The following is a 14371-nucleotide window of genomic DNA, read 5'->3' on the forward strand; positions in this document are numbered from 1 at the left end:
TATGAAAGAAAGTTATAAACCCAATTAAGTTACGTACATCACTCTATATATTACAAGCGGATATGCCCCTAGATGCCTCTAGTGGCAATTGAGGGGTTCTGGGGTGAATTCAACCCATCCCATTTTTAAAAACCCCTAAAGCAATTACTATTACCATTTTACTATTCTTATGAAAATTTAAATGTAATTATTTTGTTAATAGTGTGTTACTTAATGACACAATTTTCCTCCTATCTATATCTATCTATCATGTGTATGTAATTTGTAGCCAAAACTTTGTCTCTTACAGAAGCATACCAAATGAAAATATTTTCTATATGTACAGTAAAAATAAATCCTTATATAATTTTTTATCACGCCCCCTAAAAATTAAATGCTTGGACGTCCTTCTTTTTATTTTATTTTACTCAGATACTCCATGGCCTATTATGTCCATTCTTCTTTTTTAGCTGCTTCATGTTTCGCTTCTTAAAGAAATTGTAACCCTTGTTTCTTATTATTAACTAGTGGCTTCGCCCCTAGCCTCTAGGGGCTTTGCCCCAAGAGGTTATCAAAAAAAAAATTAAGGTGAAATTCGTAAAAGGACCAAGGAAATATCCTGCAAAAAAAAAAAAAAAAATTGGGGGGGGATTTTTTTGTTTTTGGGGGGGTTGGGGGTGTCCCACCCCCCAAGAAAATATCCTAAAACCACCACAGGACCAGTAGGTATATTCCCTGAAGAGTAGAGCCCATTCGGTTCAGCGGTTACCGAGATCTTAAGCTTCAGACGGACAGACAGACGGACAGACAGACGGACAGACAGACGGACAGACATCGTTCTACTTTGTATTATAGATAAAAGAAGTTTTTACTTTTTGTTATGATAAAAAAAAAGAAACATAGAAGTTTTTACAAACATTTTTTTATAATAGTACAAACAAAGATGTTTGCAAATAGCCAAGTAAAATTTCAACTACTGGCGGCTTTCCCCCTAGCCTCTAGGGGCTTCGAATTTATAAATGTTGCCATCCTGTTATAGGCGAAGTTTTTAAATATTAAGATGATTTAGTACGCAACGGATAGCTCTTATCTTTAATTTTGGCATACTGAATTTGTCTTTTTGATTTTAAACTTAACATTATTGTTCCTATAACAGTTAGGTACAATTTAGAAATGATAGCAACCTCTAATCAATTGATATTTGGAATAAGGATTCATAGGATAAGTTGCGTTTGGTAGATTTAAAAATGTTCACCCCCTAAAATTTTTCTCACCTTTCACTGCTTAGGACCATTAGGTATAATATTAAAAGCGAAGCATCCTTATAATCAATTTATGAATGTTGTTATCCTTGTTAATTTTTGTTTTACAAAATAATTTTCTTTCTCCTGAGTAAAAAGGTTGACGGATAACCTAAGTTATAGAGTATGGAAGATAGATTAACAAACAAGAATAAAAACATTCAAAGTTTAGAAATAGAATCTCAAATACATTATGAAACTTGAATTGATATATTATTACTTGAATTTTCATGTTCGCTAATAAAGTGAAACACTCAGCGGGCTAAGATAGCGATTCTACCTTCCAAATTAATAAAAGAGTTACAAATTAGCAACCTAAATTTTCAACATGTTTTCCTCTGTCATAATATACACAAGCATACTCTACAATTACATCCATTGGAACCTGTCATGATGGCTAACCATATTTCAATCATCTATTTAATCAGGGTATTTAATCCTTAACACTCAAGGGGGTTTAAAACCTGGAGGTCCTGATTCTCAATGGTCGATGGATCGCAAATTTTTTTACTTTTATAAAAAAAAAGCGCGTACATTAAAGGACTACAATAATTAATATGTAAACCACCACCATTTTCTTGCAGGTGGCGTCGTATCCCTTTTTTGCCGCCGAAAATAAAGGGTAAAAAATAAATATAACTTAATCACACGTACAAGACGCCAGAAAAGCATTACTGAATGACTTACAACCAACCAACATGTTTCCACAATTCTAGAGTAGCGTTGCAACTTCAAACTTAGTGCTCAACATGAGGCCTTAGCTAATGTTGTTTACTTTATGGGCAAAGTTGAAAGATAAATTAAGTTTATGAGTGTTTGTTCGATACAACAAATATTCACCGATCTTATCAGTAGTACGAGTGCAATGACTGACCGGCACGCCAACCGACATTTTTTGTTTTTTAATCGCACTTTAGCAATAAAACTTTGCTTAACATCGTTCAGAAAGGTTTTTATATTCTAATAAAGTAATGTTAGCTTTTTTATTTCAAATTCACTTCCAACAAAAAATTTTGACAATACATTAATCCTTTAAAGCTTTTTCTTCAATTTTGAATGAAATTCGAATTTAGTTAATGAGATAGCTGTACCAGTTTATAAAATAGTTTTGCCAAACTAAATTTTGTTTATAAAATTGTTGAACCAAACTAAATAATGTTTATAAAATAGTTTTGCCTAACAAAGTTTCTTAACTATTTAACCTTTAACTCTTTGATTTAAAAGTATTTTTAAAATTAATTTAATATAAAATACCGAAATTTAATATGCTGACATTTTACAAAACAGCAAATAAGTTTATGGGTTGATACTAGTTTCATATTAGTTTAAATATAATCAATAATTAATATTTTGTTCCTCCTAAAAACTAAGTTTCCTTTAAATACTTTACTAGCGGCAACGCTTCTAGAGGCCTCTAGGGGCACGTAAAGTTTGGGGTGGGGAGGGGCTTCACCCATCAGCAACGATTCCTTATCTTTCTTGTAAAGTTGAATACTGCCTATTACTAGCAACTAAAAAAAGAAATGCTAGCCAAATTAACTTACCACGGGTCTAGGAAAGGCATGGTCTACATAACATGATATGTTCACTTGTCTGTACCCTGTATGTGTGTGGGTTAGCAGCACCTGAAATAAGGTATACTAATTTTCAGTGTGGCTTTTAAACCGATTAAAATCCTCTGGATTAGATCCGGTTCTCAGCCACGCTGTAATCACGTAAAGCATTGAATAAGAGAAAATTCTCCATGAAAAACTAATTTTAATGTTCCATTTAAAAGAAATGGGAAAAAACAAAAGTTAGTTTTTCTCCATGTCAGTCTTATTCTATATGCAAAGTATTTCGCTAACCGCTGGACCAATATGGTTCTCCTTTACAATGAAACTTATCATAGGTTCTAAATATCTCGAAGGGGCGTAGCCGCTAGTAATTAAAATAAATTGTTGGTATTTTTATTTGTTAACTAATTTAAACAACTTAGAAATTTATTTGCCATTTTTATTTTATATGGAAATTTAGATCCATAAAAACTATATCTATGAAAAATGCAGAAAAAAAGTTTTTAATGATATATTAGCACACTTTTATTTTTTTTATAAGTATGTTAGCTCAACATTGCTTATTATTGCTAATTTGTTGTAAAAGCAACAAAAACTTGCCTTTTTTCATTTGAAAATTCAGAAATCCACTTTAATTTACAATATCTCAACGTTCCCCTCTCTACTACATTTATATACTAACGGCATTGAATTTTAAAGGAGAGATGAGGGAACAAAATAGCCTAAAACCTCCAAAGACTTGAATCTAAAAACTAAATAACCTGTGTAGGAGGAGTATATACTATCATGTTACTTGATAAGGATACTTCATTCTCTAGTGTTGAAACCTGAAAAATAATTTTTTTAAATATTTTTGGTAATTTGGATTGTTTTATCCTTGCTCAATTTAATTTTCTTCTGTTGAAACGAATAAATCCGATTGTACTTAAGATCTTTCTATCGATTCTAGATGATGAATGTCGATTCTTGTAAGGATGAGATATAATCTTGAAAGTATATAAACTTTTTAGCTAATTTGAATTAGAATCTGTTTTTCAGTATGGCTTCGAAACCGATTAATAGCTGTTGGATTCTCAGCCACACTGAAAAATCATGTATAGCACCGTCATATAGACAATTTTCCATAACTTGCCCCCAAATCTGTTTTTAATCTTATATTTATTTCAGTATCAGCAGCAAGCTTTCTATATTACGATGTAAAAACGTTAAGTACTCTACACTGATATTGTATGTCTGTTCTTTTATCTGATACGTTCAGCTTCGTTCATATGTTTGCAATCATTCTAGCTTATAATATCTCTGAACTAATATGATTATGAAAGTTATATGGATTTCAAAATCAATATCAGATAATTATGGTTCCATTAGAACTCCATCCCTACGGTATTTCACCCCTTAGCCTAAACCAAGCGGTAGACTAATTACTTCGTGTAGGATTATCTTTGAATGGTTAAATTAGAATTAAATAACATAATTTAACTAAGCCTAAATAATTTCAAATACATTTTAAAAATTTCAATCGATCCCGTTTGGGTGACATTAAACTTTTGTCAATCAATTATATTAGTGCCAATTTAGAGCAAAGCTCTTCTTAATTATAAGATAATGATCTTAAGTTGTTATGGAGGGGAAGCTACGTTATTCGCACACATGATCAGTCCATTGGATATAGAGTATACGTGGATATATTGACAGGGGAAAAATGTGTTTCTAATATGGACCTCATTTATTGGTTAGTTCGTTCATCCAGTACAAGGGGAGGGAATGTGATAAAGAGGGTGATTAGACGGGGGGTACCATTATTTTAGCCAACTTCGAGCACCAGTTTATCAGACTACATGAAAATCTGGTGCAACATCCAAGTAATAATATATCGATTATCAGTCAATACGAAGGACTGATCATTTTTTACGTGAGCTAAAATTTTAACTATTATAGATGAAAAGGAAACATGGAAAGAAAATGGTTGTAGAATTGTATAGAAATTTGATTAAATGTCAACCTAATTTGTATCGATATTTAATTTTAGCACTTTTATTGTTAAATTCTTTTTTGTGTTTTTGCCTCGTTTAAATGCGCTATGTAAGCTATCTTATTCATAATCTACATATATCTATGTACTTATTTTCTACTGGTATTGTTTATAAAACAGAAAGTCAATATATAAAGAGAGCTTTGATCATTGTCAAATGAATGAAAAGAAATACTTATATTGCACTGAGGATATAGGGAACAGATCTATAGTATAGATATATATACAGATAACTACCTCCCTTCCTTTTTTCAATGACCTTATTCGTCTGCTACCAATTTATTTCACCACTCCATTGGTTGATTTTCAATGTCCCAATTGAAAGTAGGCACAATGACAGTACGATAAGGGAAATACAGTTTTTTAACCCTTTCCCTCTCTAGTGTATGATACATATGGAATCTCAAGAAACAGTTTTCAAAAAGATTTTTTATGCTAGTGTGTACAAAGTACATGTTAGAATTAAGGAAAATGTTTTACCCATTGTCCTATTATTGTACAATGTATTTATTGTATGTCAGTTGATTGATAATGTAATTAACCTTTCAGTAAGATATCAAACCCTTTGTTTAAGTCAAAGATATATAAATTAAATACATTTCTAAAAATCTATTTAACGCTCTTTTGATTTGACCCACAATTCCATAAATTTCCAGACACAGGTAGTTCAATAAAAATGTCTTCAAATTTTTGGGAAGAAACAGAGTATGTATTAATCAATCTTTCTTGCTTATTTACTCATCCTTTTATATATTAAATCGTAATATTGAGGACTCTTGATGAACAATAGATTGTCATTAATGTCAATTTACAAGCTTAGAAGCTTTACAATACCATAAATAATTATAAAAAGCTTAATGCTCTGTAATATTTCTGCATTTAGGATTGCATTTGAGAACAAAATAGTTGTATATAAAATTAAGTAATAATGATGACAAGTGATGATAACAATTCAGATAATAAAACAAATAGGCCTAATACATCATGAAATACTAGCGGTTCACTGTTAATTTTTAAAATAAATTAAAAATAAGAGAGGGTGTTAGTTTTTTTCCTATGCTGGGGGCCCTAACCCTGAGGGACGTATAACTGCGGTGCCCTACTTAATATACCTGAAGGGCTACTCAGTAACCAATTTATTTCAAAATTAAAGAATCTCTTTGTGTGAAAGTGCCTTGTAATATTACTTTAAAACGCCTAAAAATTATTGTTTGAAAATACTAATATTGGTCCCTTTTTTAGAATACTTGTACACAATGTTAAATAAATATTATATTTACCTTACAAGTATATTCTCCAGACATTTCTATAGTGGGCCGGTAGATAAACAGGGCTCTAGATAGATAGATAGATAGATAGATAGATAGATAGATAGATAGATATATAGATAGATAGATAGATAGATAGATAGATAGATAGATAGATAGATAGATAGATAGATAGATAGATAGATAGATAGATAGATAGATAGATAGATAGATAGATAGATAGATAGATAGATAGATAGATAGATAGATAGATAGATAGATAGATAGAAAGATTGATAAATAGCACACGTCTTAATATCTTTATTAAAAGTAAATAATATTATGAGATCTACAAACAAACAAATATAGATAGACAAACAATAACTCAGAGACAAACACATACACAGTCACAGACAAAAACACACACATATGCACACAGTCACACACACACATAAACCATACATTACTAGACAAGCAGAGATTATTTGATAACAGTCACTTGGTGGCGGACAAAATATCCAAAAAATTTAATGCTTTTCTGGTGGCAATATGTCAGGATGCAAAATTTCATATAATTCATGGATGGCATTTTTGTGAAAAAAGTGCAAATTTTTTTTAGTTTAGTTTGTTCAAGTGAAAAAATAAAGTATGTCTATTAACTGTGGGTTAATCTTATGATTTTTGTGAAAAGTGCTTTTCTGGTGGCAATATGTCAGGATTCTAAATTTCATATAATTCATGGAAGGCATTTTTATGAAAAAGTGCAAAATTTTTTTTAGTCTAGTTTGTTCAAGTGGAATAATAAAGTATATCTGATTTACTGTCGATTTAATCTTATGCGAGAGTCACTTGACTAAAATGAATGTTCTTTGAAGTGTTCATTTTACTGAAAAATTTTTCTTTTTCATTGATTTTTTGTCTATATCAGCCAACACTTTGCTCATCTTTTTAACAAAATATCTAGGAATATATAAAAAAAATTTGTTAATATGAAAATGAAACAAAACGAGTAAAAAGATAACCATAATATGTTGAATATCTTTTTTTTTAAGGTAAAAATTGTATTTATGGCATATTTTATGTAGGTTGTTATATTGCCCAGATTTACTGGATAAACATGCAGACAAATGGAAAAGTAATCAGAATCATCATTTTATATCAATAGGCGATTCCTTTAACTTATATTTCCATAATATCACATTATAGTTACAGCCAAGGAGAATTTATATTTTATGATACAAATATAACAAAAATATATCTAAGAACTTGCCAATACATACTCTCACAATGGTTGCCACAATAATTTACAGAAAGTAAATTGAAAATATTTGCAAAACCTTGATAAGAGTCATTAGATTTATCCATGGAAAGCGCCTATTTCATCATGTAAACCCTTTAGAATATCACTATAATGTCATTTGATTATCTGAAGATTATAATATAATACATTTTATATGGCAACCATATAAGTCATCTGTTTATAGTTATCTAAAGATAATAAAATAAAAGTAATTAACATGGCAACCATGTAAGTCTTCTGTTTATAATTATCTAAAGATAATAATATTAGTTTTTTTTTTTTGGCAAATCTGTGCGTCATCTGTTTATAGTTATCTAAAGATAATAAAATAAAAACATTTTAAATGGCAACCCTCTACGTCATCTGTTTATAGTTATCTAAAGATAATAAAATAAAAACAATCTTGGTCGCAACTCTATACATCATCTGTTTATAGTTATCTATAGATAAAATAAAACATTTTTTTTGTGGCAACCCTATGCATCATCTGTTTAAAGTTATCTAAAGATAATAATATAAAAATATTTCTCATGATAACCCTATGATCATACATTTATAGTTATCTGAAGATAATAAAAATAAAAGAAAATTTATGGCAACCCTATACGTCATCTGTTTATAGTTATCTAAAGATAATAATATAAAAAGATTTCCACCACAGTATGATTTTTATTATTTTTTTTCTTGTCTACCCATACACAAACATATTGATTAGAAAACAAGGACAAAATTCTTAGTGATATTTCTTTTATCATCTAATAGAAAATAAAACATAGAACAACTTTGCAGTAAGACTATTTTTTGCCTGTTTTATTGGGGTAGTTTTCGGCTACTTTTCTGCAACATCAATCCCCCTTCAAATACAGAACCCCTGCTGCTAGATGCGCAACTTCTAGTGTTAAAAAACCTTAATATTTATGTGGTATAATTATAGAGAATGTACAATATAATTTATTTTTATCAATTAAAATGCTATGGGAGAAACGTTATATGCTCAAAAGCTATTTGAGATTTTGTATTGATATTTCTTGTAAACATTTCCATTACATATTAGATATAAAACATTTTTACTATTGCTGTACTTTTAGATGTTGTCATTCTTGTTTTCTTGATGTTTTATTTGACTTTTATACAAAAGCCAATAGGCCAAAGTTGAAAGTTGTTTTATATTCTTTATTTATAGTAACTAACTAGAGTATTGTAAAATTAATTGTTTCCAATAAATGAACCATTACAAACCACTTGGCTTTTTCCTTTTTATTTCATTTTGACTTGTACTCCACCCCCTATTGATAAAAATTTACTTAAGTTAAATAACTAAATATCAAGTTATTACAGTGGTCCTAGGTTGATTTTTGGAGGAAAAAAGGTTTTTCATCAAACTATTTTCTTTCAAAGTGTTGTGGGAGGGTCTTAAATTTTTAACTTTTTTATTTGCCTTTAACATTTCTTAAAGGAATAATTATTAATAAACAAAATGTATTACATTTGATCATTTCTAGCATTTATTCAGATATCTGCATCGATAAGACAATTGGTGATAAATTGATGTACCTTCTCAATGATGATAAGCAGAAGTATCTCTTCTGTAGATTGAAATTATGGGTTAAATATTTTGGTCACCATTATTTGGGATCAACCAATAAAAATTCAATAAGAGTTTTTTTTTAGAAACGAAGGAGAAATGTGATTATAAAACTTTGAGTACAAGTGAAGTCCAAAATCCTGAAGGCAAGCCTGAAATTTTACACTTCATACGTTTAATTCCTGTAATTCAAAAAGATAGGTTGTATAAAATGGACCAAATACAGCTGAAAGATACTGTATACCACTTTACCCTCTCTTCACAATTTCCTAAACTTTTCCTCAATAAAATACGATTTTGTGTTTTACCAAAACAAGAACAGTCGCGCTATTAGGTAGCGAAGCTAAGCTAATTTGCCAGGACATAAAAACAATTCTCTTACATTAGTTGAGTAAATGTCCTGCAAAGCCTTCAAGACATACAAGCGGATAAATCAAGTTAAAAAATCAAGCATCTATCTTTATCAGCAATTCAATACTAAGTTCTTCTTAAAATACGGACATACAGATAGCAAACATTTCAAATTATAGAGTAGCTTCGCTACTAAAAATATACTGAACGAATAGTAGCGAAGGAAATTTTAGACTGTAAAATAACATTATGAAAATTCGCAAATATATAATTTTTTAGGTGTGTGGTAAATGAAGAATTCTACACTTTAGAAGAAGGATAGCTGCACATAGGTTGGTTTATCAGTCAGTAATGTATTAAAGACAAGTCATACATATGTAGCATTGCGCACAATATTGGATGTAGAAAAACTAGGATAAAAATTTCCATAAGTTTCGCAACAAAACAATAACAAACAATAATATTTGATAATAGTCAAGTGTTTACAAAGACAGTAGGTATAACATACTTTCATGTACGGACCGACAAAATTATATATACAAAAAAATATATTTAATATTAATATTTGAGCTTTAAAGGCTGTCAAATTGTTTGTTAATATTTTTAATGTAAAAATTATATATAATAAGTGTTTATTTTTAATTAAGAGTCTTTACAACAGTTTCAACTTTTAAGTAGAGTTATGAAACGTATAAAATTATATTTATCTTAGAGAATTTTATAACTTAAAATACTTATAAAAGGTATTTTAAATTTTAAAATTTTTAATCCATTTCACTGTGGGCTAGAATTGAATCAAGACAAAAGTAAGTGCCGAGCCCTGGGACCTATGTATGGTGAAAATAGACATGAAACCATGATGATTCCAGGTAAAACCAAAATATTTCAGCGGGGTCTTTTTGTTTTATTTCAATTTTAAGTTCTGAAAAAAAAATGAAAAAAATATGAAAATCTTTAATAAAAAACAAACAAAAACTGTTTTTCAAAATTTTTTTTCACTAAAAGATACAAACAACTTATATACATACTATAAGCTTTAAAAAAATCAAAATTTTCAAATTTAGGACTGCCTTTCCAAGGTTAGAAGAAAAATCCTAACAACGAATTCTAACATATTTCTGATCAACATAGCAATAAAACGTCTTTTGCTAAATCTTTAACATCAAAATTAAATAGCACTTACTAAAGACTTTTTTTCATTTAAACTTATACTTTTTACATTATTTAACTTTTAAGATTGTGTTTTTTTTAAAGAAAGGTTGCGTGATTTTTTCCCTCATAATTAATTTATCTTAATATGCTGCATTATAAGTGACTGACATTGTAGGCTGTGATGGCTTAGAAAACTCAATACCAGTTTTGTTAGCCCAGGCCATCGGCCCCTCGGGGCCTACAAAACTAGTTTTAATCTTTTTATTTTTATTTTACTATCTGCTAAAAGCTGTCTATAATCCCATACAATAAATAACTATTAAACATACCAATTAAAGTGAAACAGGGATCTTAAGGGATAAGACAAAGGATGATAAATTGATTACTCCTTCTGTAGATTAATATTATTGGTTAAAAAGTTTGGACTTTGCATGTTTGAACCATCAAATCATTAATCAATTCATAAATTATCAATAAAACATACCAAGACTAATAGTATGAACCAAACAAACAAGATGAAAAATAAAGTTCCCAAAGTTTTTGAACCAATGAATGAGAAAATATTTATAAAGAACTTTGGGTACCAGCAAATTTTACATTCCAATGTCCCCTTGATCCATATTAAATCTACCATTTCATAAATTGAAGAATTTATTTATCAGTATAATTTAATTGTAAACAACAAAACAACAGGGAAGAAGGGGACATAAGAACTGTAAAGATTCTTAGAAATAGGAAAAGTTTTCTTTTGTGTGGACACTGCTAGTTTGAACCATTCAATTAAGATTTAATAAAAGACCAGTTAACTAATTAGATAACGTGTCTATAAAAACTTTTGGTACCAGTATAATTTATAGTCACATGCCATACTCGGCGAGGGTGAGGTAATAAAGAGTAGCTCACTTGTGACAGCGGGTCAAGGTATAATATACTTGAGCGTGGAGCTTAATAGCCCTAGTGGCTAAAATACATCCTTCTTCATTACTACTTAGGTCCAAACACTAAGAAACAATGGCTACACAAACAAATAAACAGTCACATTTTTCCTCCCTTCTTGCCGATTTGCATGTATTTATCATGTATAAAATCAATTATTTATCATACATTGGAGGTAGGGGGCTTTGGACTGTTTATAACACTAGTCTAAAAAGTTCTATAATAATAATTTATTATTCGTTGGCTTATATTTTAGTAAAAATATTTTGTTTTGTTTATTCTAGGTTTTTTTAAAATGAAACTTATATGGAATGTGTCCCAGAAATAGAGAGGACAATTGACTGTTTAATAAACTAGTCTCTAAACTTTATAAAGACATTTCTTATTCTTTGACTTAACAACTATGGGTACTTTTGAATAGTTTTGTTTTTGTCTGTTTTCAGGGGAAATTAATTTGTATAGCAGCTATTCAAGACAGACGGCTGCATTTTTTGTGAAGATTCCCTAAACAATTTACTTTGTATATCAGTCAAGGTCTATAAATATTAAAATTATAAAATACACAAGAAAGGTTTCAGGATTTAAAGAAATTCTTTTTAAAACTGCTTGTCCATATTCCCATCTCATCCATGTTATTGATGTTGTCATCCTTGTTTCTTTCTTTCAGGGATCTTAAGGGATAAGACAAAGGACAATAGAGTGATACATGTAGATTTCCATAAATTATGACAAGGAAACTAACCATTTCTTATGTAAAATTATTGTTTGATTATATGTTTGTAAAATATTAGTTTGAAACCATTCCATTAATTTTAGTAAAAGTACACAATTTTTTTGAGCTAACGTGGGTACTGGTGTGATTTACATCCCAATGTCCCCTCCCTCTTATAATTAGCAAAATAAATTTTAAAACGGCATTCTGCTTTTCAAAACAGGATATTTAAATAATTTGTATGATAGAACAAAAGATCCTAAAACTCTAGACAAAAAGTAACAGGATGTCTTTCTGTCTATATATAAGTGTATGTTTAACGAAGGAGGGAGGGAGTGAACTGGACATAGAATTGTAAATCATATCCAAAGTTTTATAAACACATTTTCTTATCCTTTTGATAATTTATGAATTGATTAATGATTTGATGGTTCAAACATGCAAAGTCCAAACTTTTTAACCAATAATATTAATCTACAGAAGGAGTAATCAATTTATCATCCTTTGTCTTATCCCTTAAGATCCCTGTTTCACTTTAATTGGTATGTTTAATAGTTATTTATTGTATGGGATTATAGACAGCTTTTAGCAGATAGTAAAATAAAAATAAAAAGATTAAAACTAGTTTTGTAGGCCCCGAGGGGCCGATGGCCTGGGCTAACAAAACTGGTATTGAGTTTTCTAAGCCATCACAGCCTACAATGTCAGTCACTTATAAGGCAGCATATTAAGATAAATTAATTATGAGGAAAAAAATCACGCAACCTTTCTTTAAAAAAACACAATCTTAAAAGTTAAATAATGTAAAAAGTATAAGTTTGAATGAAAAAAAGTCTTTAGTAAGTGCTATTTAATTTTGATGTTAAAGATTTAGCAAAAGACGTTTTATTGCTATGTTGATCAGAAATATGTTAGAATTCGTTGTTAGGATTTTTCTTCTAACCTTGGAAAGGCAGTCCTAAATTTGAAAATTTTGATTTTTTTAAAGCTTATAGTATGTATATAAGTTGTTTGTATCTTTTAGTGAAAAAAAATTTTGAAAAACAGTTTTTGTTTGTTTTTTATTAAAGATTTTCATATTTTTTTCATTTTTTTTTCAGAACTTAAAATTGAAATAAAACAAAAAGACCCCGCTGAAATATTTTGGTTTTACCTGGAATCATCATGGTTTTATGTCTATTTTCACCATACATAGGTCCCAGGGCTCGGCACTTACTTTTGTCTTGATTCAATTCTAGCCCACAGTGATTTATATTATATTTTTAGTAACATTATTGACTACAATCTTTTAACATTTTTTTGGTATGTACTATCAGTAAATTGCTAATTATAACATGAAAGGTCAAATTTCTGAATATTTTTAACGGTAATTTACAAAAAAAAAAGCAGGTAAATTCTAAAAGTAGAAATATACTCAATATGCTAAGGAGATGGAAAAGAAAAAATGATAAAAAAGAGAGGGAAAAAGAGAGAGAAAGAGATTTAAAATGCTATACTAAACTAGAAAAATCCTTTTTTCTCGTATTCATTCGAATCCGGTGGATAGAAACCGGTTCTCATCCATACGAAAAAACTATGTCTAGCATCGTATTATATCCAGCTTTCTACGAATATAGAAATGTACAATCATAAGATTAAAACCAGTTTTTTTAGCCGGTGCCTTCGGCACCTCGGGGCTAAAAAACTAGATTTAATCTTATATTTGTACTTTCTATATCCGCGGAAAGCCGTTTATAATACGATGCGAGAAATAACTATTTTTGCCTCTGAGAATATCTGATATTTTTAAAAACTTTTTCGGATGTACGGCCGGACTGATCCTGGCTATAGAGTAGCTTACGCTACTATGGAAAATATCCTACCTGTGTCTAGTATAAACATCTTTGCTGATTTCAAAATCCAGGTCAATTTTTCCTCTCATTGCTCCAAGCCCCTGCACATGTCATACATCTCAAAAAAAATTTTAACGGGGATCACCATTTGTTAATAGCCGCAGCCGATTGGTCAAAAGTGTAAAAGCCAAAGTCGTCAGTAGGTAAATAATTTATAGTATCAGCCGAACCGCTATAATTTTAGACAATCTACTGACAAAATTTCAACCGCAGCGTTTGCATAGTTGTAGCCGAACCGATTAATACATGCTGGATTAGAACCGGTTCTCAGCTTCACTTAAAAATAATGTATAGTATCGTAATTTAGACTATTTTCAACAAATAGTAA

General features: G+C 29.7%; 1 protein-coding gene across 1 annotated transcript in view; it reads right to left on the minus strand.

The window, feature by feature from the left end:
• LOC145331615 (uncharacterized) overlaps window positions 1-14081 on the minus strand; it is a 30940-nt gene extending 16859 nt beyond the window's left edge. Inside the window, exons 1-4 of the mRNA XM_080176382.1 lie at window positions 14014-14081; window positions 6149-6203; window positions 3598-3663; window positions 2825-2905 (exon numbers count right to left, since the gene is read on the minus strand). Coding sequence (XP_080032508.1) covers window positions 2825-2905; window positions 3598-3663; window positions 6149-6203; window positions 14014-14072 — 261 coding nt within the window. The 5' untranslated portion in view covers window positions 14073-14081. The remainder of the gene's footprint in view (window positions 1-2824; window positions 2906-3597; window positions 3664-6148; window positions 6204-14013) is intronic.
• Between the last annotated feature and the right edge of the window lie 290 nt (window positions 14082-14371).

The sequence above is a fragment of the Acartia tonsa genome, chromosome 11, assembly GCF_053477335.1.
Source record: "Acartia tonsa isolate MP-2025a chromosome 11, ASM5347733v1, whole genome shotgun sequence".
NCBI lineage: Eukaryota > Metazoa > Arthropoda > Copepoda > Calanoida > Acartiidae > Acartia > Acartia tonsa.